The following is a 26,960-nucleotide window of genomic DNA, read 5'->3' on the forward strand; positions in this document are numbered from 1 at the left end:
AATTTTCTCAGGCGCGTAACTTTTGATGGGTAAGATTAAACTTGACGAAACTTATATATTTGAAATCACAATTAAAATCTGATTCTTTTGATGTATCTATTGATATCAAAATTCCGTTTTTTAGACTTGCGATTACCATTTAGGTGGGTCGCTCCTTACTTACAGTTCGTTACCACGAACTGTTTGAAAAAAATCCTATTTTTTTTCACAGATTAGTTTCAATGTGAAATATCCCCTCCAGGAACAAAATGCAGAGGTAAACAGGACAATTTGATGAATGGAATAATGGCGAATTTCTATGGAGGCAGTGAAAATTGTCTTAGCTAAATATGAAGCCCTAGGAAGCATCCAGCAGGTCTGGTCAAGAGGGTGAAAGATTCAACCCTAATTTACTTTGCGCAATCACTCCCCCGGTATACCCTCTGAGACCAGCAAGAGAGAGGTAGTGATATCACTTCTAGTGAATTTCTCATCCCAGAATGACAGAGCAAGTTCTTGCAGCCTAAGGTGTATCCAGGATTTTTTTGGGGGGTGGGAAGAGAATTAAAAAAAAAAAAACGCATCAAAAAGTTGTTTATGTGAATTTATATACCGAAACCTGAGTTGCGCGTTTGTAAATAGACTTTTAAAGAAAGCTATTGACCAAGCCCACAGAATGAGGTTCTACCTCTTTATGTACAGCGTGGATATCTCAGCAACATTCGATTCAGTTTTGCAGTCTCAGGTGTTCCTGAAATTACTCGAGTATAGTGTGAATTCTCACGTCCTGGCACTTTGGTTTTTCTGATACTCTGCCAGTTTTGTGAAAGTTAAACTGACAGGAGATCACCTGAGCAGACCCATTAGATTCGTTCGAGGCCTTCGGCAAGGATCTGTATTAAGCCCTATCCTGTTTAATACCCTAAAATCCGGAATAACAAAAAATATTGCTGGAGGCTTCAGTATCGACCTATATGATCTCAGTCTGCTTTCGTATGCTGACGACCAGCTGATGTCAAGCTGTAACCTTGTATTTCTACAAGAGGATATTGACCGCCTCACAACTGGATAAGAATGTATCGGTCTGAGAGTTAATGCACTAAACACGGAGTTCTTGGAATTTTGTCCCTCGGCAAGGAAGTAGCAAAACAGTGATCTTACATTTGTGACGGTTGAACAAACCAAAATGTTCCCTGGAAAATACCTGACGTCCCTGGAAATAATGTATGGTTGTGACACCAGAAATTCTCGTTTACTAATAATTGAGAAAATTACCAACAGTATTCGCTCAAGTTACGACAAGCTAGCCTCTCTGAAAATTAGTTTGAACAGGAAGGTTCTTGCAAAGCTTTATGCAGTGAATGTTCTCCCTTATCTGCTTTATGTGCAGGGTTGCCACCAGACTAAAAAATTTCGTAATGTCTAACTCTTAAAAACGTAACTTTTTCGTAACTTTTGATAGGAAAGTCTCTTTTCAAGGCAGGGTGCCTTAATTTCGTTACCAAGAGCGGTACTTAAAGGAGGGAGAGGACATTTGTTGCCTGTATAATTTGAAAAATATATTTTCACGTAATCTCATTAAAAATCTTCCCTGCAACTTTTAAAAGGTGCCTAAAAAGTATACAATAATAACAATTCATGCTTCTTTACCTTCAGGAAATTATTATTTATTGATCTGTAAGTGCTGCTCCCAGTTTACCTTCACAACATAAAGACGCCCCCCCCCCCCGATGCGTGTATAAAACCCCAGGATACTATTTTGCTTATCTTGTTGTTGTTGTTTTTAATTGCCATTTTTGGTGTTTTAAACCAAAATTTGATGAGTAATACGTACAAAATAAGAGACAACTCAATAAACACAGGACACTTTAAAGTTTCGTAGAAAAGAAAAAAACCAACTATGTTTTTTTATTTTATTTATTGTTAAATTTCATTAAAACGATCTTAATAAATCCAGCTTCTTAAAAAGACCCAAAAAATCATTTTAATCGCTACCTTCCCGTCTAATATTTTAGATTGGCTCAGTCTCAGTCTCACCTCCTCTTGCTTCAAATTTGCATCGCTCCAACATGAAGGTTTAAGCAATTCCGAGTGACAGAGTTTTTGTTTTGTTTTTATTTTATCGAACAAAAAATAGTTCAATCGTTGTCTTCAGTTCCTATACGAAACAAAATTTATTTTGCATATTATGCATTTTTCTGTTTGTAATTTGAATCGTAACTCCCAACCAAAAGTAAGTAATCAATAAAAGAAGAGTTCACACAATTCAGCCCCAAGAATGTTACCCTAAAGCTGTTTTAATGGGTCTCACAAGTTCAGGCACGTACAAAGAATTCTTAGGGGAGGAGGTCAAACAATAGGAAAAAAAATTCATTTTCAAAATGAACCAAAGAGTAGAGAGTTATTTTTTTTTCTCAAGAATATATGAATATAAGCGAAAATGAGAGGCACAAAAAGCATATGGTTTTTACATAACATAAACACCAAATTTATCTAGGTTTTAAATGCATAAATGAAAAATAGTTGATGAGTTGAGGAAAACAAATTAAAAAGATCGAATTATGCAAAAATGAATCGATTTTTTGACCCGAATTTTCACTTATATTTAATATTTTCAAATTTTTAATTTTCAAATTAAAAAAAAAATATATATAATGTCTCATCAAAGATTACAACCTAAGTTAACACAGCCTTGGGAAGTGCTCTTACCGTTGTGCTATACTGAAAAAAGTGGGAAGTAACTGAACATTCGGAAGTGGTTGAAAAACAGTTCACAAATTAAAAAATAATTGTGTAACAAAGAAATAAAAGGAAGTTGGAACAAAAAGATCAGTGAGTTAATAAAAATTAACTGGAAATGATTTAATTAAAAAAATCAAGGGGGATAATAAAAAACCTATAATTTAATAAAGAAATGCCGAGAAATTTACATTTTCAGGGGGTTGGGGCCCCAGTCCAGCCTGCATGGTCCCTATAAATCAGGTTTTAAGTAAACTGTAAGTCTACCCTATACAGATACAAGACTGTTTATCTTCTTCATAAAAATAGACATTAGTCTAGTTGTCGTTTTCTAAAGCCAAATATTTAGTGATTATCCTTTTCTGAAGAAAACATATTAAACACACAAGCAATGCCATTAAATTATTTATTTTGTACTATTTCCGAATATCATGGCCTCTTTTCTTAAAATACACCCACCCCGCTGGTGGTCCGGGATATAGCCCTAGGAATATATGAAAAAAAAATCAACCAATGAAATTGTTACTTTACAATATGAAAGAACACGGAAGAATATAACACGAAAGAATGTCATCACAAGATTCGACACAACGATGAAATGTATTTATACAGTTATATATGGGACCGCAGATGGGGAGGGGGGTATAATTTCAAAAAAGTAACCATGATATTTGGAAAAGCTTTAGCATAAAATCGAAAATTCCGGTTCAACTAACCCCTCCCCTCCCCTCAATGCTTAGATATAACCAAAAAATGGCTCATTTTTACAGTTTTATATATTTTGTCAACACCAGCTGTTCATAATCCCATATAAAAAGAGCAATTTTTATATATAACCTGATATTATGTCAAACCTATCAGAAGGGGGGGGGGAGGTTGTTACGGAAAGAATAATACATATATGCACTATACAACAACAGTATTATCGTCCCTCAAGAATCTGCCAAAACGTGCTGCATATATCTAGGTATAGACGTGTCGCTCATCAATTACGCTGATGATATACTTAACGCAAGTAGGTCTGTTTCAAGGGTTGAGGATAATTACAATATACTGAGTGATGAATATGCTAAGATTGGGCTAGCTTTTAACGCTGCCAAAAGTGAAGTAGTTGTTTTTCGTCGCAACGCGAAAGATTCGACCCCGATTAGCGTGCTCCTAGGTGATACTGCGGTCAGCTCAAAGCCATCTCTCACTTACCTTGGACTGCCGACAGCTTCAGATCTGCGGTCTACTCGTGAAGCACTGGTTGAGCATTTTTCAGAAAAGGCACGCAAAGCATACGGACTACTCCTACCCTGCAAACGTATGTATAACCGCCATATACTCGGAAGGCTTTATTCCGTGTTCGTTATCCCGTATGTTCTGTCACTCTCGCCGTGTTGGTCTCTTTTCACCGAATAAGATAAGCACTCAGTCCGTCGGGTTTACTATAAATATGCAAAATATCTGTTAAGTGTTACGCCAGGGAAGAGAAATTCAAGAGTTTTGAAAAATTACAGCGTTGCGGACCCGACTACTGTAGCTACTGAGCGAATCGTCCGATTTCGGCGTTCGCTCAATCCTGATCATGATATGTACCGAGCTATCGTAGGCTAGTTTGATTACAAGTTTAGTATGCTGTATATAGATTGTTATTGAAGTCTTGTTGTTTCTCTTATTGCGTTTTCTTTTTCTCTTTTTTTTTCTTTTTTTTCATTAATACGTTGTGTAAACTTGTGTTATTTATGATGGGAAATAAAAACCATTCATTCATTAATATATTCTGTACTTGTCAATTAGCTGATACACACGCAAGATAGATGCTAAAGGAAGCTAGTCAAACGGGTATCAGTCAGTAGAGAATTGGATCGCAAAGTCTGGTTTGTCATTGCATTTACAATATTTAAACTATTGTTTTTTGGGGTTTAGGGGGAAAAATGTACCTAGATTAGGTTATGTATTTAATATATACTATGCTTTACCCCCCCACCCTAATGTGCAAATATATAACCCAAATTTGGTGGTGAAATTTTTATATTTTCATCATATTTTGTACTATTTCATTAGCATTAAATAATGAAGCTAGCTCCTTCTTCATATAATTTTAGTATGACTGTTGACGGAACAAGATTCAAAGTCAACTGATGAAGTTGAAAGTTGGTGAGGTGATAAACTGACTATGGTCACTTGTCACTAAACAAATTATAATCGTATGCTCATGAGAGAGAATGTTATCTTAACTTACTAAGCGAGTAAGCGAAGTGGGTATTTTCTCATCCTAATAACTGAGATTATTGTTTGATAAGATTAAATGACCGCGATGTGAAAAATGTCGATACTCATGTCAGTATAATTAAAATAGAAACAGCGGATTTTTTCACGGGGAACAAATATATTACTCTGAAAATGTGAAACTTCCTCATTATTCAAAAGCGTAACACAATTGCAACGTAAATTCAAAAACGTAACAAAAATGTAACGTTTTTAGGACCATAACGTAAAACGTACCGTTTTATTTCAGTATTACCATACACCTATTAGCCCAGAAACCTTTCTGGTTGGCCCAGAAACCTGTCTGGTTGGCCAAGAAAGGTGTCTGGTAGGTTTTGTATAGTTGAAATCAGCACTATCCAGTCTAATTCTCTTATACAACCTTGACCATAGACACATGCTCTGGAAAGGTGCCATGGAACGTAATCTCCCCAAGTAACACAGGAAGGAACATAATCGGCTCAAAGTATAAGCTACTACTCTACTGGCGGTGCTATTTTCGTACACAGCTACAATCGCTCCTCCTCCATCCCAATCCATTCAAAGCCTCCCTCTTCAAACCCTCCCAAGAAGCACCCATTTCCCTTAAATCTTTCCTTGCATCCTCACACTCCATTCTAATCATATGTTAGTATAATACTAAAATAATCTGAATTCTAGATTATACCCTCGATTTTACCTAAACTTATATGTGACAGTCTACGATGCCTAAATCCCATCCAAACTTTGCAATAAAATTCAACGCTTTTAGAAAAAAAAACTGTTCTACATTTATTTAGACTCATATAGAATTTATGCGCACATATGCCAGGGCTTCCACAAAGTCCCTAAAATCCCTTAAATCGAATGAAGGTCCTTATAGGTCCCTTAAATTGATAAAGGTCCCTAAAGCCCCTTTTCTAAGCTTTGGTTTATCAATCATTTTATTAATACTAAAACACTATTACAAACGTAAAGAATAGTTATTTGGCCCAAGAAGTTTGGCTTGTTGTTGGGTTTTGCTGCATGGTCAAAGCAGTAACTTTCAAGTGTATATTTATTGCTATCCAGCCTCCATCCGCTAAGGTACTGGCCCACTCGCTGCCCACCTCCGAGGGACTGTCCAGTCCCCGAACGGTTTGTCTTAGCCCTGACGCAACCACAGGGCAATTTTTTTTTCAGCAAAAATATCAAAATACGCAAAGGTGGGAAAATTCTATTTCGAGAAATTCATGTTCCCACCCATTCAGCGCACTGCAGGAGAGTTTGGTCAGTGCCTACTCATTTTGGAGGCAGAATCCAGACTTCAGCTAGGCGATAAAGGAGGTTAAAAAACGAGATTGCTCGAGATACCTTAAAATGTAGTAATAACAGGGAAATTATCACTGAGTTTCTTCGACAGCCCTTTAAAATCACATCATCCTTGTTTCTAGCGCTCAGCTAGCAAGATTCACACCCCTGGAAAGCCACCCAAGATTCCAGGCGTTCTAATATTTCTTCTTTATTGGCATGATTCCTAGCGATTTTGGTGCATTTTTTTTCTTGAGGATTCCCAGGATTCCCGTGACCATGTCTAACGTGAATGACGCTAGTTTATCTTGCCAGATAGACTAAAAGGACCCCATAGGGCTCAGCAGGGCAAACACAAACGCGCGCTGCGCATCAACGGCGATGTATATCTTATGCAAAGATACCTAATGGGAGAGCTTGGAAGATCATCTTGCGAGAAGGGTAGATACCCAAACCATTAAAAGTATACTTATGGCCCAGAGCGGAATGGCGCTACGACACTTTTTTCATACTAGCACCAGCCCTCCACATGACACCAGCCCTCACCCCCTAGGACATTCTCAACCTATTTCACCCCGAAAATAAACTAAAATATCCTATTAAACACTATATTTTTGAAAACAAAGAAGCCCTACTTTCTTAACTATTGTTTGATACTCTAAGCATTTCACCTTACAATGTTACACTATATACTCCCCCTGTGACATTCTTCTGTCATCACCCAAATCTCCCCCAAAAGACTTTTAAAACATTGCTTGTTAAAAGTTTTACTTAAAGTCATTCATTTGGGTTTTCGGAGGCAATTCATTTCACACTACATCACAAAAACTACTCTCTAGCAGTCCTCTATCAACGTCCCATCTCCCCAAAAACACTTTTAAGACATTTCTTGTTAAAAGTTCTACTTTAAGTGATTCATTTGGGTTTTCGCAGATAAATCACGCCACAGTACCACGCTATAACTACTCTTTAACACCCCTCTGTCATCGCCCCATCTTTCCCCAAAATGCTTTTCAGACATTTCTTGCTAAAAGTTTTACTTCAAGTCATTCATTCGGGTTTTCACAAGCAATTCACGTCACAGTACCACACTACAACTACTCTCTAGTACCCCTCTGCAATCGCCCCATCTCCCCCAAATCACTTTTCAGTCATTTCTTGTTATAAATTTTATTTCAACTCATTCTTTCGGATTTTCTCAATCTATTTTACTCCACAGTATCACACTATACACAGACAGACACATACACACACACACACAAACACACACACACACACACACTAACACACACACACACACACACACAAACACACACACACACACACACAAAAGCTAAGGATTTAGCTTTTGCAGTTGACAAAAGCTAAGCGTCAGAGTGAATATTTTTTTTTATTAACATCTTTTATCAGATACAACGAATATAGTTGACAAAATCTAAGTATCAGAGTGAATAAATGCTATATCAGCAGCCTGTGTCGGATATGTTGAATAAAATTGACAGAATCTAACTGTCAGAGTGAATAATTTTTTTTTATCAACACCTTTTGTCAGATACATCAAATATAATTGACAAAATCTAAGTATTAGAGTGAATAAATGCATTATCAACATCATTTGTCGGGTATATTGGATAAAAATGACAAAATCTAAGTATCAGATTGATTAAATTCTATATCAACATCCATTTCTCGAATACATACGATAAAATTGAGAAAAGCTAAAAGTCAGAGTTAATAGTTTTTTTTATTAACATCTTTTTTCAGATACAACGAATATAATTGACAAAATCTTAATATCAGATTGATTAAATTCTGTATCAGCATCCTTTGTCGGATATGCTGGATAAAATTGACAAAAGCTAAGTGTCAGAGTGAATAAATTTTTTTATCAACATCTTTTGTCAAATACATCAGACACAATTGAAAAAATCTATGAATCAGAGAGATTAAATGCTTTATCAGCATCCTTTGTTGGATATCTCAGATAAAATCTAAGTATCAGAGTGATTAAATTCTATATCAACACCCATTTCTCAGATACATGGGATAAAATTGACAAAACCTAAGTATCAGAGTGAATAATTTTTTTTTATCAACTTCATTTGTAAGATACAACGAACATAATTGACAAAATCTAAATATCAGATTGATTAAATTCTATATCAGCATCCTTTGTCGGATATTCTGGATAAAATTGACAAAAGCTAAGTGTCAGAGTGAATAAATATTTTTCATCAGCATCTTTCGTCAAATACATCAAATATAATTGACAAAATCTAAGTATCAGAGTGATTAAATGCTTTATCAGCATCCTTTGTCGGATATCTCAGATAAAATCTAAGTATCAGAGTGATTAGATTCTAAATTTCTCGGATACATGGGATAAAATTGACAAAATCTAAGTATCAGAGTGAATAATTTTTTTTATCAGTATCTTTTGTCAGATACAAAGAAATATAATTGACGAAATCTAAATATCAGATTGATTAAATTCTATATCAGCATCCTTTGTCGGATATGCTGTATAAAATTGAAAAAAATCTAAGTGTCAGAGTGAATAAATTTTTTTATCAACATCTTTTGTCAAATACATCAAATATAATTCACAAAATCTATGAATTTGCGTAATTAAAATATATATCGATATCTTATGCGGAATACAACGAATATAATAGCCGAAATCTAAGTACCAAATATCGGATTGAATAAACACTTTATTAACACTCTTAGCAAGATGTGTTAGTTAAAATTGAAAAAATTTATGTATCAGAGTGATTAAATACTTTATCAAAAACTGTTATCGGATATGTTGGATAAAATTGACAAAATCTAAGTATCAGAGTGAATAAATGCTTTATCAGCATCCTTTGTCGTATACGTCGGATAAAACTGAAAAATTCTATGTATTAGAGTGAATAAATTTTTTTATCAACATCCTCTATCAGATGCATCGGATAAAATTGACAAAATATAAGTATCACATTGAATAAATGCTTTATCTACATCATCTGTCAAATATGTCGGATAAAATTGACAAAATCTATGTGTTAGAGTGAATAAATTTTTTTATAAACATCTTCTGTCAGATGCATCGAAAAAATTGACAAAATCTAAGTATCAGATTGAATAAATGCTTCATCAACATCATTTGTTGGGTATATCAGATAAAATTGACAAAATCTAAGTACCAGAGTGAATAAATTCATTATCAACATCTTTTGTCGGGTATATCAGATAAAATTGACAAAATCTAAGTATCAGATTGAAGAAATGCTTTATCAACATCCCTTTCTCTGATACAGGGGATAAAATTGACAAAATCTAAATATCAGAGTGAATAAATTCATTATCAACATCCTTTGTCAGATATTTCGTATAAAATTGATAGAATCTAAGTATCAGAGTGATTAAATTCTATATCAACATCCCTTTCTCGGATACATGGGATACAATTGACAAAATATAAGTATCAGAGTGAATAATTACTTTATCAACATCCTTTAAATGCATTACCAACATCATTTGTCGGCTATATCAGATAAAATTCACAAAATCTAAGTATCAGATTGATTAAATTCTATATCAACATCCTTTGTCAGATATATCGGATAAAATTGACAGAATCTAAGAATCAGTGTTATTAAATTTTATATCAACATCCCTTTCTCGGATACATGGGATAAAATTTACAAAATCTAAGTATCAGAATGAATAAATTTATTATCAACATCCTTTGTCGGATATGTCGGATAAAACTGACAGAATCTAAGTATCAGAGTGATTAAATTTCATATCAACATCCCTTTCTCGAATAAATGGGGTAAAATTGACAAACTCTAAGTATCAGAGTGAATAAATGCTTTATCAACATCCTTTAAATGGATTATCAACATTATTTGTCGGCTATATCGGATAAAATTAACAAAATATAAGTATCAGATTAATTAAATTCTATATCAACATCCTTGTTTCAATTAAATGGGATAAACTTGACAAAATCTAAGTATCAGAGTTATTAAATTCTATATCAACAACCCTTTCTCAGATACATGGGATAAAGTTGACAAAATCTAAGTATCAGAGTGAACAAAAGCTTTATCAATACCCCTTAAATGCATTATCAACATCACGTGTCAGATACATCGGATAAAATTCACAAAATCTAAGTACCAGAAAGAATAAATTAGTTTTCAAAGTTTTTGATCGGATACATCAGATAACAGTCATAAAATCCAAGGTCTATTCATTTTGAAATCATGCGTCGTTACGTGGAATTTAGATCAAACTGGATCTAGGTGGTAGCAAACCCACTCAGCCACACAGTTTTAGGGACAGAGACAATCAAAAAATTGTGTAAATTTTGGTTTATTTATAATGGTAATTACTTTATCCTTTTCACACACTTTCTTCGAATAATTCATTTCCACTTCTTTTTTAAACATATGGTTTCGGTGTTTATCCCTCCAATGGGAAAAAATTATTGATTTAATACGCGCTATAAACTAGATAGTCTCAATAACCTACCATGGAGTACCACTGGGAAAGCAGCTCAGAAATATCAAAACCATAGGTTAGGTTAGGTTAGCTTACGTGCGCGCACGTAAGCTAACATAACCTAACCTATGGTTTTGATATTTCCGAGGTGCTTTCCCAGTGGCACAGCTGCCATCTATAACCGGTCTAACCTAAATTCAACGTAACGATGCATGTAGTCAAAATGAATAGAACTTGGATTTTATGACTGTTATCTGATGTATCCGATAAAAACTTGGAAGACGAATTTATTCTTTCTGGTACTTAGATTTTGTCAATTTTATCCGATGTATCTGACATGTGATGTTGATAGTGCGTTTAAGGGATACTGATAAAGCATTTATTCACTCTGATACTTAGATTTTGTCGATTTTATCACATGTATCTGAGAAAGGGATTTTGATATGGAATTTAATGACTCTGATACATAGATTTTGTCAAGTTTATCCCAAGTATTCGAGAAAGGGATGTTGATACAGAATTTAATCAATCTGAGACTTAGATTCTGTCAGTTTTATCCGACATATCCGACAAAGGATGTTGATAATGAATTTAGATTTTGTCAATTTTATCCAATATATCCGACAAAGGATGTTAATATAGAATTTAATCAATCTTGATACTTAGATTTGGTGTATTTTATCCGATATAGTCGAGAAGTTATGTTGATAATGTGTTTCAGGAACGTTGTTAAAGCATTTATTCACTATGATACTAAGAATTTATCAATTTAACCCCAAGCATCTGTTAAAGGATGTTAACAAGGTCTTTATTCACTTGGGTGCATATATTTGTCCAGTTTCGTCCGACACATCCAATAAAGGATGTTGATAATAAATTTATTCACTCTGGTATTTAGATTTTGTCAGTTTTAACCCTGTATCCGAAAAAGGGATGTTGATAAAGCATTTATCCAATCTGATACTTAGATTTTGTCAATTTTTATCTGATATATCCAACAAAGGATAATGAATTTATTCACTCTGATATTTAGATTTGGTCAATTTTATCCCATGTATCCGAGAAAGAAATGTTGATATGAAATTTAATCACTTTGATACTTATATTCTGTTAATACTATCCGAAATATCCGACAAAAAATGATGATATAAAATTTCATTAATCTGATGATTAGACTTTGTGAATTTTCTCTGATATAGCAGACAAATGATGTTAATAATGCATTTAAATGATGTTGATAAAACATTTATTCACTCTAATACTTAGATTTTGTCAATTTTATCCCATGTATCCAAAAAAGAGATGTTGATATGTAATTTAATCACTCTGATACTTAGATTCTGTCAATTGTATCCGACATATCCGACAAAGGATGTTGATAATGAATTTATTCACTTTGGCATTTAGATTTTGTCAATTTTATCCCCTGTATCCGAGAAAAGGATGTTGATAAAGCATTTTTTCAATCTGATACTTAGATTTTGTCAGTTTTATCTGATATATCTGACAAAGGATGTTGATAATAAATTTATTCACTCTGGTACTCAGATTTTGTCAATTTTATCTGATATACCCGACAAATGATGTTGATAATCAATTTGTACACTCTGGTACTTATATTTTGTCAATTTTATCCGACATATTCGACAAATGATGTTGATAAAGCATTTATTCAATTCAGATTTTGTCACTTTTATCCGATGCATCTGACAGAGGATGTTGATAAAAAAAAATTATTCACTCTAACACATAGATTTTGTCAATTTTATCCGATATATCCTACACAGGATGCTGATAAAGCATTTATTCGATCTGATGCTTAGATTTTGTCAATCTTATTCAATATATCCAACAAAAAATGCTCATGAAGCAGTTATTCACACTCTGATAATTGGATTTTGTCAATTTTATCCAACATATCCGACCAAGAATGGTGATGAAGTATCTAGTCTCTCAGATCGGTAGATTTTGTCAACTTTATTCACCATATTCGACAAAGGATGCCGATAAAGTATTTATTCACACTCTGACACTTAGATTTTGTTAATTTTATCCAATGTATCTGGCAAAGGATGTTGATAAAAAAATTATTCACTCTAACACTTAGATTTTGTCAATTTTATCCTATATATCCGAGATAAGGATGTTGATATAGAATTTAATCAATCTGATACTGAGATTTTGTCAATTTTATCCGACATATCCGATAAAGGATGTTGTTAAAGCATTTATTCACTGTGATATTTAGATTTTGTCAAATTTTATTCGATGTATCTGACAAAGGATGTTGATAAAAAAAACTATTCAGTCCAACACTTATATTTTGTCAAATTTATCCCATGTATTCAAGAAAGGGATGTTGATATAGAATTTAATCAATCTGATACTTAGATTTTGTTAGTTTTATCAGATATAGCTGACAAATGATGTTGATAATGTATTTAAAGGATGTTGATAAAGCATTTATTCACTCTGATACTTAGATTTTTTCAATTTTATTCGACATGTCCAATAAAGGATGTTGATAAAGTATTTATTCACTCTGATATTTATATTTTGTCAATTATATTCGTCGTATCTGACAAAAGATTTTGATGTAGAATATAATCACTCTGATACTTAGATTCTATTTACAATATTTAACAAAAGAGATTCGCAAAGCAAATAATTAATCTGGTGCTCAAAATTCGATCTTCGGATTCGATATATCTGATTAAGGCTACTAATAGAAAAATTTATTCAATCAAGTGCATAGCTTTTTCCTATTCTATCCAGCATAACTAACAAGGGATGCTGATAAAACATTTAATCAATCTTATATTAAGATTTCGTCAATTATATTGGTTGTACCTGACAAAAGATGTTGCTAAAAAAAATTATTCACTCTAGATTTTGTCAATTTTATCCAACATATCCGACAAAGGATGGTGATAAAGCAATTGTTCGCTCTGATACTTAGATTTTGTCAATTTTATTCAACATGTCCGACAAAGGATGCTGATAAAGTATTTATTCATACTCTGACGCTTAGATTTTGTTAATTTTATCCAATGTATCTGACAAAGGATGTTCATAAAAAAAATTATTCGCTCTAACACTTAGATGTTGTTAATTTTATCCTATGTATCCGAGATAAGGATGTTGATATAAAATTTAATCACTCTGATACTAAGATTTCGTCAATTTTATCCGACATATCCGATAAAGGATGTTGTTAAAGCATTTATTAACTGTAATATTTAGATTTTGTCAAATTTTATTCGATGTATCTGACAAAGGATGTTGATAAAAAAAGCTATTCAGTTCAACACTTATATTTTGTCAAATTTATCCCATGTATTCAAGAAAGGGATGTTGATATAGAATTTAATCAATCTGATACTTAGATTTTGTTAGTTTTATCAGATATAGCTGACAAATGATGTTGATAATGTATTTAAAGGATGTTGATAAAGCATTTATTCACTCTGATACTTAGATTTTGTCAATTTTATCCAACATATCCAATAAAGGATGTTGATAAAGTATTTATTCACTCTGATATTTAGAGTTGGTCAATTATATTTGTTGTATCTGACAAAAGATATTGATATAGAATTTAATCACTCTGATATTTAGATTTTATCCGAGATATCCGACAAAGGATGCTGATAAAGCATTTAATCACTCTGATACTTAGATTTCGTCAATTATATTTGATGTATTTGACAAATGATGTTGATAAAAATTTAATCACTCTGACACTTAGCTTTTGTCAATTTTATCCAGCAAATCCGACAAAGGATGCTGATATAGAATTTAATCAATCTGATATTTAGATTTTGTAAATTATATTCGTTGTATCTGACAAAAGATGTTGCTAAAAAAATTATTCACTCTAGATTTTGTCAATTTTATCCAACATATCTGACAAAGGATGGTGATAAAGCATTTATTCGCTCTGATACATAGATTTTGTCAATTTTATCCGACATATCTGACAAAGATTGCTCATAAAGTAGTTATTCATACTCTGACACTTAGATTTTGTCAATTTTATCCAACATATCAGACAAAGGATTGTGATGAAGCATTTAGTCGCTCTGATAGTTAGATTTTGTCAATTTTATTCAATAAATCCTACAAGGGATGCCGATAAAGTATTTATTCATACTCTGGCCCTTAGATTTTGTTAATTTTATCCATTGTATCTGCCAAAGGATGTTCATAAAAAAATTATTCGCTGTAACGCATAGATGTTTTTAATTTTATCCTATGTATCCAAGAAAAGGATGTTAATATAAAATTTAATCACTCTGATACTGAGATTTGGCAATTTTATCCGACATATCCGATAAAGGATGTTTTTAAAGCATTTATTCACTCTGATATTTATATTTTGTCAAATTTTATTCGATGTATCTGACAAAGGATGTTGATAAAAAAAACTATTCACTCCAACACTTAGATTTTTTCAATTTTATCCCATGTATTCGAGAAAGGGATGTTGATATAGAATTTACTCAATCTGATACTTAGATTTTGTCAGTTTTATCCGATATAGCCGACAAATGATGTTGATAATGTATTTAAAGGATGTTGATAAAGCATTTATTCACTCTGATACTTAGATTTTGTCAATTTTATCCAACATATCCAATAAAGGACGTTGATAAAGTATTTATTCACTCTGATATTTAGATTTGGTCAATTATATTTGTTGTATCTGACAAAAGATGTTGATATAGAATTTAATCACTCTGATACTTAGATTTTATCCGAGATATCCGACAAAGGATGCTGATAAAGCATTTAATCACTCTGATACTTAGATTTCGTTAATTATATTTGATGTATTTGACAAAAGATGTTGATAAAAAAAATTATTAACTCTGCCAATTAGCTTTTTTAAATTTCATCCAACATATCCGACAAAGTATGCCGATATAGAATTCAATCAATCTGATGTTTAGATTTTGTCAATTATATTCGTTGTATCTGACAAAAGATGTTGCTAAAAAAATTATTCACTCTAGATTTTGTCAATTTTATCCAACATATCTGACAAAGGATGGTGATAAAGCATTTATTCGCTCTGATACATAGATTTCGTCAATTTTATTCAACTTATCCGACAAAGGATACCAATAAAGTATTTATTCACACTCTGACACTTAGATTTTGTTAATTTTATCCAATGTATCTGGCAAAGGATGTTGATAAAAAAAATTATTCACTCTAACACTTAGATTTTGTCAATTTTATCCTATGTATCCGAGAAAAGGATGTTGATATATAATTTATTCAGTCTGATACTGAGATTTTGTGAATTTTATTCGACATATCCGATAAAGGATGTTTTTAAGGTATTTAATCAATCTGATACTTAGATTTTGTCAAATTATATTCGATGTATCTGATAAATGATTTTGATAAAAAAAAATTATTCACTCCAACAATTAGATTTTGTCAATTTTATCCCATATATTCGAGAAAGGGATGTTGATATAGAATTTAATCAATCTGATACAGTTTTATCCAATATAGCCGACAAATGATGTTGATAATGTATTTAAAGGATGTTGATAAAGCATTTAATCACTCTGATACTTAGATTTTGTCAATTTTATCTGACATATCCAATTAAGGGTGTTGATAAAGTATATATTCACTCTGATATTTAGATTTTATCAATTATATTCGTTGTATCTGACAAAAGATGTTGATATAGAATTTAATCACTCTGATATTTAGATTTTATCCAAAATTTCTGACAAAGGATGCTGTTAAAGCATTTAATCACTCTGATACTTAGATTTCGTCAATTATATTTGATGTATTTAACAAAAGATGTTGATAAAAAAAATTATTCACTCTGACACTTAGCTTTTGTCAATTTTATCCAGCATATCTGACAAAGGATGCTGATAAGGAATTTAATCAATCTGATATTTAGATTTTGTCAATTATGTTCGTTGTATCTGACAAAAACTGTTGATAAAAAAAAATTATTCACTCTGATGCTTAGATTTTGTTAATTTTATCCTATGTATCCGAGAAATTGGTGTTGATATAGAATCTAATCAATCTGATATTTAGATTTTGTCAATTATTTTTGTTGTATCTGACAAAAGATGTTGAAAAAAAATTATTCACTCTGATACTTAGATTTTGTCAATTTTATCCCATGTATCCGATAAATTTAGAATATAATCACTCTGATACTTAGATTTTATCCGAGATATCCGAAAAAGGATGCTGATAAAGCATTTAATCACTCTGATACTTAGATTTTGTCAATTATATTTGATGTATTTTACAAAAGATGCTGATAAAAAAAATTTATTCACTCTGACACTTAGCTTTTCTCAATTTTATCCAGCATATCCGACAAAGGATGCTGATGTAGAATTTAATCAATCTGATGTTAAGATTTTGTCTTTCTATATTCGTTATATCTGACAAAATATGTTTATAAAAAAAAATTATTCACTCTAACACTTAGCTTTTGTCAATTTTGTCCCATGTATTCGAGAAATGAATGTTGATATAGAATTTAATCAATCTGATACTTAGATGTTGTCAATTTTATCCGATATACCCGACAAATGATGTTGATAATGCATTTATTCACTCTGATACTTAGATTTTGTCAGTTATATTTGATGTATCTGACAAAAGGTATTGATAAAAAAAATTATTCACTCTGACACTTAGAGTTTGTCAATTTTATCCAACATATCCGACAAAGAATGCTGATATAGCATTTATTCACTCTGATACTTAGATTTTGTCAACTATATTCGTTGTTTCTGACAAAAGATGTTAATAAAAAAATTATTCACTCTGACGCTCAGCTTTTGTCAATTTTGTCCCATGTATTCGAGAAATGGATATTAATATAGAATTTAATGAATCTGATACTTAGATTTTGTCAATTTTATCCGATATACCCGACAAATGATGTTGATATAGCATTTTTTCACTCTGATGCTTAGATTTAGTAACTTTTATCCCATGTATCCGAGAAAGAGATGTTGATATGGAATTTAATCACTCTGATACTTAGATTTTAATCACTCTGATACTTAGATTTTGTCAATTTTATCTGACATATCCGATTCAGGATGTTGATAAAGTTTTTATTCACTCTGATATTTACATTTTGTCAATTTTATTCGATGTATCTTACAAAGGACGTTGATGGAAGCGAATTCAATCGATAAAGAATGTTAATAAAGAATTTGTTCAATTTTTTTCATAATTTCCTGAATTAAATTTCTGTATTGTGTATCCAAGAAGTGAATTTAAGAAAGAGTTTGTTACTTACTTACTTGCAATTTTTTCATAATGATATATCCAACATCTGTTGTTAATAATGAATTTATTCATACTGATACCTAGATTTTGTCAATGTTATCCCATATTTCTGATAATATATGTAGGTAAATTCCTTTTCTTACATCTCCGATGTTCTAATACACATTCTAAACGTTTGATATGCTAGCTTACTCTAAAAATAATGAACACATAACAATGTAATGCATAATATATTTTTAATATAATAATGCTACGTAGAATATTAATACAAAAATATATTATGATACATTATTAAAATCAATGAACAACTTTGGACATTTTGAATCTGTTCTATAAAAAAGTTCAGCATGTTCTCTCTTGATACTGTAGTTATTGTCTTCTCTTAGTTCGTAATCAGTTGAATAATCATTATTCCGTTTTGAGTCATGAACAATTTTAACTTGTGTGTTATCGACAGGCTCAATATGCTTTTCGTCTTTGGTATTATTTGGTTCATTGACTGTTTGATAAATGGCAGTAACGTTTCCTGGTACTTTGTTCTTCACCGATTCATCTTTATATTCCATAGTGATATTTTCTGCCAACGCCCTTTTTATTTTTCTGGTAATTTCACTGTCTATTATCACATTATCTTTACACAGGTAACAGTTTCGGCACGTATACAAGATATGGTTTATGATATTAGTAGAAGAGTACTCCTTTCTTTTTTTGATCTTCCGTTGAATGCTAATACCCGAAAGCTGACGACAGGATGTATCAGTAGGTAATGTGTTATCTGCAACAGTAGCTAGTATTTGTCCTCTATCATCAACAATTATTTTTATGTTGGCACTCTCTTTGAGTGTAATCATCTCTGGAGATCTCAATCTTGCATATCCACCAACATAAGAGTTGAATTTTGTCGATACTCCAAAGAAATTTAATTCCTTACTGTCATGACAATGCACGCATAGATTTCCAATAGTGCTACCACTTGTACTTGTTTCATAGTTTAAATACTTCTCCTTGTCGGCATTCAATGCTACAATAACATTGTCATGTGAACACACTTTATTATAGTGTTCCATTTTCGCTTTTTTTTAAAGGTATGACTTATGTGTTTATCGTTCCACTGCGAAAAAAATACGGATTTAATACATGCAATAAACTAGATAGTGTCGATAACCGACCTTAGAGTACCAGTGAGAAAGCCGCATCGTGTCTCTGAGCATGCATATAGTACAATTGTTAGAGCCGTAAGCATATTTTATGCCATTTTAAGATACGTAAAAAAAAGTTGAATAATTTTGAAGTCCAAAAAAAAAATTTTAGTCCAATAAAAAATAAGTGCTACTACAAACATTATTTTTCTAATAATAAAGGTCATGACTAATATGTCTATACCATTCTCATTTTGAGTTTGGAAAATATTAAATGTGATTTTTTTTGTTTTAAGTATGTTTCATCTCATTTTAAGACATGTAAAAAAAAGTTGCAAAAAATATATCATGTTAAAAAAAATACTAAAAAAAAGTTTAAAAAAAACAAAAAACAAATTCAAAAAAATGGGGGAGGGGGCAAAAAAGTTGGAGGGGAGGGGCCGCCCTTCGAGTTTGGGGATAGGGGATTTTTGTGGGTTTGAGGTCTCTGGTGGTTAGGGTCGTTGGTGCTTATGATCCTTCATGGTTCGTACTCACATACACCTTACTAGTTGATTTGCAAGGATTTCTAAGGTTTGTTCTGAATTTCATTATTAAAATTCTTTTCTTGCCATCTACATCGCTCTTAATATCAACTTTTTAGTATACTATAACGTTAAACTCTATTTTAAATTGACTACACTGTTCAAACACCACTTGTTTATTATACAGAACACATCGAAGAAGTAAAGCTAGGTCAAGTCATAAGACCAATTTATCATCGTTAACCATTTCCATAGATTCATATTGTTCTAAATATATAATAAATGGGCTATGAGTTAACAACCCCGAGGGGTTACCTTAACTGATAATCACCAATTCGCAAATGCTATACACTTTTTTTGCAATTAGAGTTAGCTATAGCATTGACACATTCCTAACAAACTATTCTTGACTAAAGGCAATTGTCCAATAATCAGTTTAACCCTTTTTTCTCCACCTTCATACAATCCAATTCGCATATGCTATCTAGCTCTGTTTTTCCCGGTTATTCAATTAGTATCGTTCGTATAGTCCAATTCGCAAATGCTATACCCTTTTTTTGCCATTAGTGTTAGCTTTAGCATCGACACATTCCTAACAAACTAGTCTTGACTAAAGGCAATTGTCCAATAATCAGTTTAACCCTTTTTTCTCCACCTTCATACGATCCAATTCGCAAATGCTATCTAGCTCTGTTTTTTTCCCCATTATTAAATTAATATCGTTCGTATATTCCAATTCGCAAATGCTAAACCCTTTTTTCTCCACCTTCATACGATCCAATTCACAAATGCTATCTAGCGACACATTCCTAACAAACTAGTCTTGACTAAAGGCAATTGTCCAAAAAATCAGAAACCAGTCTGATGGCACATACTTCAAAGAAATGGAACAGTGGATAACGCATGGGTGATAGACAGCTTTTCCTACAAAATCATTCCTAAATACGCAATTTTACAATTTCAAGTTTTTGGTTAAAAAAAAAAAAAAAAAAAAAAAAAAATAAAAAAAATGTTACGATGAAAGTGTCTCAAAAACCCGTCTGGTTGCGTTATACAATCACAATTATAGTTTCAAAATGTGTTTGTTCACTTTGTAGGTATACAATATAAAAGGTTTGGTCGCTTTTTGCAATGTGTACGTCAAAATGCACTGTATATTCTTGTGTAATTCCATGTGTATTTCGGAATGTGTATGTGGATACTACTGCGATTTTCAAAGTATTTTTGCGCGTTTTATTCCTATGCAAATTAAATGCGTAGTTCGAATTGTGTTTTTTTGCAAATAGCGCCTTGTAGGAATTAAAGGCAATATTGAGAATTTCAGGCAAATAATTATTTTTTTATAGTTTGTACATGATTTGACTTCAGATATGATGAGGCCCAGATGTGAAATTTGAAGTCACAATGAGAATTTCGCACTAAGGTGCAGAAACACTGCCATCTTTATATAGTTTTAATGCGGAAACTACAATGGTACCAATTGGAAGGGGGAGGTTTCCCTCTAGGTTTTTATAAATACCCTTGTTGGGTATTTTCATTTAAAAATTCAAAAAAAAACAAAATAGCTCTCCCTTCCGGATTTGAAAAATCATTTACCCTCCACCCTCCCTACGTTTTCGAGAGTTGGCACCACTAAGAGAGTGGAAATTTTCGCTTATAATTTAAGTGAATTTTTTTATTTCATCGTTCTTGAATTGCGGAATGCAAAATTCTTGTCTGTTTTAAAACCATGTCAGAACTCAGAAGTAAAAAATCAGAAACCAAAAATGAGAGGTAATTTGATAAATATTTTCGATATAACTGGGCAAAGATGGCGGTATTGTTCCAGCAGTATACGAAAATTGCACTCAAATTGTAAATTTTGCATTGTGAATACAAAATTTTGATGGAAACCGTTGGAAATGTAAAACAATTTTGTTGTCATAAATGCCAGACCATTACTTCCTATGGTAGCATATTGAATTGCAAATTTTGATGGGAACCATGGAAAACCTGTAGCTTCAAAATTTTTGGTTCAAACTTGGCACGTTTTTAAAGGCCACAAATGCAAAATCGACTGCCCTGGAAGTTGGAAAATATAAGCTGTCCTTCCATACGGAAACTTGCAGTATGTGTGATAAAATTTCGAAAATACGGCGGTGGTATTTTCGTACACAACTACGCGTGCTCCTCTTCCATCCTAATCTTTTCAAAGCCTCCCTCTTCACACTCTCCCAAGAAGTTCCCATTTCCCTTAAATCTTTCCTTGCATCTTCCCACCCCATTCTATTCATATCTTTGTATAATACTAAAATAATCCGAATTCTAGTTTATACCCTTGATCGTACCAAAACGTGTATGTAGCAGTCTACAATGTCGAAACCCCTTCTAAATTTTGTAATAAAATTCAACGCTTTTTGAAAAAAAAACTGTCCGACATTTATTTAGACTCATATAGAATTTATGCGCACTTATGCGCACATGTCGAAAAAACATAAAAGCGAAGGAAAATATCGAAACAATGAATGAAAAAGAAAATTGAACTACTAGGAGGAGCCAAAATATGGGCCCTGACCATGAGGGCTCATATGACAGTATTTATTCCCTTCAGGCGAATATTTAAGGAAAATCTAGTACTTTCGGTAAAAGCTCCAGCTTTGTCTAATGGTTGAGATAGAAAATGATCGTACTCTTTATATCTCTCTACAGTGCCCGGGATTATCAAAATGGGTATAGGATTATATTTGTATTAGCGCTGCATTTCGTGTTGCCAATTTTAGCAATTCAAAGTATGCTGGAATATACTCCTTGAATTTCAAATTTCCAATGATGTAAACAAATCCTCAATACTGCTTTAGAATAACCTAAAAAGTGACTACGTCAACTAAAATTTTTTTGTCGAAAATAAAGAAACAATAAAGTTTTAGAAGAATCGAGATTTCAGTCACCTTAAGATAACGTTGAGGAAAAATCTGCGCGTGCTAATTGAACATGCATAGGTTCGACCCCACGTGTCATAAGGAAATATGAAAAAATATAGATTCTTCTATAATTTTTTTTTCTTTTTAGATTGTGTGATTTTATAGAATGTTGCTTGAAAAATTCCTTTTTAAGTAATTTATTTTGCAAAAAAAGTTATTCGGGTATGTCAAAATTTTTATATAAACACAAAATGTTTACATACAAACATTTGTGTTAGTCTCCCATTGAATCGCAAAAATTAGAATGCAAACCGTACAACAAGTACGATAAAATAAAAGAAATCATGTAAATTACAAGCAAAAATTTGAAGTTTCTCAGTGGCGCCACCTCACAAAAACGTAGGGGTAAGGAGGGAGAAGAGCACATTACTTTTCAAATACAGAAGGAGGGGTGAGCAGTTTTTTTTTTTTTTTACAAATTTTTAAATGAACATACCCAACAAGGGTATTTATATAAATCTTGAGGGAAACCTCCCCCTCCAATTAGTGCTATTGCAGTTTTCGCGTTAAAATTTTACAAAAATGGTAGTGTTTTAGCATTTCAGTGCGAAATTCTCATTGTGACTTCAGATTACACATTTAGATCTCACCATATCTGACGTCAAATCATATACAAACTATAAAAAACTTGTTTAGGGCTTCTTCTTCTTCTGTTTACTGTACCTGTCGGCTTTTTCCTTTTTTTCTTTGACAGGGGTGATGTCTTTTGTTTCTGACCTGAGTAGAGACTGATGAGTGATGCACTGTTTCTATACCTTTTTAAACCTTTTCCATTTTGTTTTAATCTCTCACCAAGGGTTCGCGCACTGGACCTAAGATTTTCCGAATTGAGAGGCACCTCCAATGGATATGAATATATTACTAATACTGATAGTACAGATGCACTTAAAAATGCTACAACTAGTGAATTACATCTAGTTTGAAAAATATATCATGAAATATTTAATATACCCCAATGGCTACCACCCAATGTTAAAGTGGATATAAAATTGACGCTTGAAACATCCAATTTCATATTGAAAAAAGAACTTGCTGCCAATCCTGATGTGAATCTCTCCCTCACCTCGGCAATACTATATGTACGTAAACAACAAGTTATGAGTTCTGCTGCCTTGGCAGCGGAAAAACTGAGAGCCAGTAGAAATAATATTAAACTACTTGTTCCTCATACAATCACCAATCAACGTTATATTGCCGTGGGGTCACGCACCTTCACCGATTCATCCTTTATCAATGGTGGAATTCTGTCAAAACTCGCCTTGGCATTTGTAAAAAGCGATAGTGCAATAGGATCGTGGACTGGATGCCCACATAATTTCGAGATGTTTGGGCTTTCATCTCTTGTAAGCAAAGTAAACGGCATCCCACTCTACAATCTATCTTTTGATAAATCCTACAGAACATTGTATGAGTTGACCATGCAAACCCTAGATCATGATTCACAACTATTTGAAAATGGTATAACCGAAGAAATGTTTGCTAAAACACATGGTATCATTGTGTTGGATTTGTCTGGCACGCAGGATATGAGTATAGTACTTACGGGGAGTGTGCGTTTAGAGTGTACATTTGCCGGCTCATTAGCTGAGAGTATTGCACTAATCTCGTTAAATCAGTATGAAACCTTTTGGGAAAACACTCCCGAAGGCAGTGTTCTACTAGACTTGGCACCATGAAAACCAATCAAATAATCAATGTATTTAATATGGATCCCTACATGTCCCAGTACAAATCCTATTGTCTGCCCTCGTACTTTCTTGGAAAAATTCAAAGTGGCAACAATACCCTAATTATTGTTAATAGCAGTCCGTCGACTGTGCAGACGGGTCATTGGTTGTGCATCTTTCAAACAATGAAGAATATAGAATTTTCTGATCCTCTTGGCCTACCCTATAAATTCTACACTCCACACATCAGCAACTATATTGAGAGCAGTGGGGAAACTATTATTCAAAATCGGAAGAGAGTGCAGGATCTGACGACTAAAAGCTGTGGCTTCCATGCACTACTATATTTTGTGTTCCGATGTTGTGGCTATACCTACAAGCAGTTTCTCAACATTTATGTAGACAATCCACGTCTGAACGACTTTCTAGTGGTAAATATTCACTCAGACCTGTATAATATTGATTTCAGTGCCCTAAGAGTAAAGTGCTTAAAAAAACCGTACTTGATTTTCTTCCAATTTACATTAACCCAAACCAATAGATCCTCTTATTATTACTTGTAAAAAAAAGGGTTTGTGTTCCTTGGACCTTTAATAAGCTTTACCTTTGGCAGGGAAAAACTCTCAATTAAATATAGATTGATAGATGTTTATTGCAACAAAAGCCTTTTCGGGCCATGGCAAAATAACAAAACAAAAATAAATACAAAAAAAACACATTAAATTACTCACAATTCATCAAATATGTGCCATACCCACTCTTACAAATTTACCCAACTTCTAAAATCATCAAAATTTCTACTTTTTAAAATTTTTTCAATCCAATCCACCCCTCCAAAATCTGTTGAAAACACTTCCCTCCTCAAATTTCTTAACTCCTGGCATTTACCCACAAAATGGATAAGATCTTCCTCCTCTCCACACATAGGACACTGGTAAGGACCATTTTTAATCCTACAATTCCCAATATATTTCCTCCTTTCTCCAATGCCCAAAAAATTACCACGAACCGAAATTACCCATCTTAAATCGTCACTACTCATCCCCGCTTTAAAATAAACTTCCTCCCCCCAAACCTCCTTTGCCAGCCCATACAGCCCCAGGGACGCCGAGGATGATTTCTGATTCTGCCACCTTTGAAATCTCTGCTCTATTAGTCTATCCTTTACTTTTTTTGCAACTAGCCCCACTTCCACACTTAGCCCCTTCCCCTCATTCCAATACTCACTAAAACCAAATCCATCAATAGTCTCTTTAACCTGGTTTGGCCAAGAAATTTTCCTGCCATCTACTAGCATCTCCTCATATGCATTCTTTACTAGCCTCCTACTAGGCAGATTTATAATCCTTTCCCAATAATTTACTATCCGCACTAACCTTCCCAACCTTAATAATAACAAACCTAAATCACCTTTTAATACTACATGATTAAACTTATCACTAACCCCCATTAACCGCTTAAAATACATCAACTGTAACCGGTCTACCTTATCAGCCTTCTCCATACCCCACACCTCTACTGCAAAAGACATTACGGAAGCTAGCTTAGTCTGGAATATCCTTTTCTGAAGCCTAAGGTCTGTCAGGCCTACATTCAAAACACTACTCTTTAAAACTAGCCATATTGCCCTAAGACCTTTACTAGCTACATAATCAATTTGCCCTTTCCACCTACCATTTGAAGTAAACTTGCATCCTAAATAAACGAAGTCTTCAACTACTTTAAGCACTTCTTCTCCTACACTAAACCTTTCCTCTATATTTCCATGTTGTCGAAATACCATAACTACTGACTTTGTGACATTTAGGACCAAACGCTTTTCATCTAGGTATGAGGACACCATTCCTAGCAGTTTTTGAAGGTCAGGCTCATCTTTAGCCACCAATACTATGTCATCCGCAAATAACAGAGCGAACATCTGCATTGCAGACAGATTTAGAGTTGGGGCTCCCTGCCCTACCATATATTCTTCTATATCATTAAGATACAGGGAAAACAACCTAGGTGAAATTATACAACCTTGTTCAACCCCTAACCTACTGACAATTGCCCTAGAGTAAGACTTTCCTACCTTAAATACCATTCTAACAACCAAATACATTTTAACAACCAATCCTACAAAACGTCTCGGCAGCCCTAACTTTATAAGTCCTTCTTTTAACAAATCTCGCGAAACTTCATCGAACGCACCTAGCAGGTCCAAAAAAGCTGCGTATAGCCTACAATCCCTTTTCCTCATATACTTCCTAATAAGCCCATACAAAATAAATATCTGATCTACCCCACTATAATCCTCTCAAAACCCTGCCTGAATTTCTATTAACTTATTTGATTCTTTAAGCCAACTATCTAATCTAGCCACTAACACTTTACAAAATAATTTACTAAGGCTATTTCCTAAATGAATCCCTCTATAATTCTTATGCAATGCTCGGTCTCCCTTTTTAAAAAGTGGTAAAACTATTGAAATATTCCACTGTTGAGGCCAAACCAACTTGCTAAGGACACTTGAAAATAACGTTGATAACAAAGGCAACAAATATACCCTAGACCACTTCCAGAGCCTTGTTGGGATGCCATCAACTCCTGGTGCTGAGGTCCCTCTCATCTTCTTTAGCGAATTCCATATTTCCTCAC

At 33.0% G+C, this 26,960-nt stretch overlaps 1 protein-coding gene across 1 annotated transcript; it reads right to left on the bottom strand.

Annotated features, from left to right (window-relative positions):
- Positions 1 to 825: 825 nt before the first annotated feature.
- Positions 826 to 26,247, bottom strand: LOC148952950 (uncharacterized). The gene is made up of 3 exons (XM_089087833.1): positions 25,810 to 26,247; positions 3,919 to 4,016; positions 826 to 901 (listed from the first exon to the last, which is right to left on the bottom strand). The coding sequence occupies exons 1-3, from the start codon at positions 26,245 to 26,247 to the stop codon at positions 826 to 828; spliced, it is 612 nt and encodes a 203-aa protein (XP_088943959.1).
- Between the last annotated feature and the right edge of the window lie 713 nt (positions 26,248 to 26,960).

This window comes from Artemia sp. Qi Xiang Cuo, chromosome 4, assembly GCF_049724085.1.
Source record: "Artemia sp. Qi Xiang Cuo chromosome 4, ASM4972408v1, whole genome shotgun sequence".
Taxonomy (NCBI): domain Eukaryota; kingdom Metazoa; phylum Arthropoda; class Branchiopoda; order Anostraca; family Artemiidae; genus Artemia; species Artemia sp. Qi Xiang Cuo.

What these genes read in the sequence shown, in the direction of transcription:
- LOC148952950 (XM_089087833.1), bottom strand. Translation starts at nt 26,247, where the DNA reads ATGCAGATGTTCGCTCTGTTATTTGCGGATGACATAGTATTGGTGGCT. An exon ending in GTATGGAGAAGGCTGATAAG is followed by an intron (nt 4,017 to 25,809) that starts GTAGACCGGTTA and finishes ATACGTTTGCAG; the next exon opens with GGTAGGAGTAGTCCGTATGC. An exon ending in GAAGCTGTCGGCAGTCCAAG is followed by an intron (nt 902 to 3,918) that starts GTAAGTGAGAGA and finishes TCCGGATTTTAG; the next exon opens with GGTATTAAACAGGATAGGGC.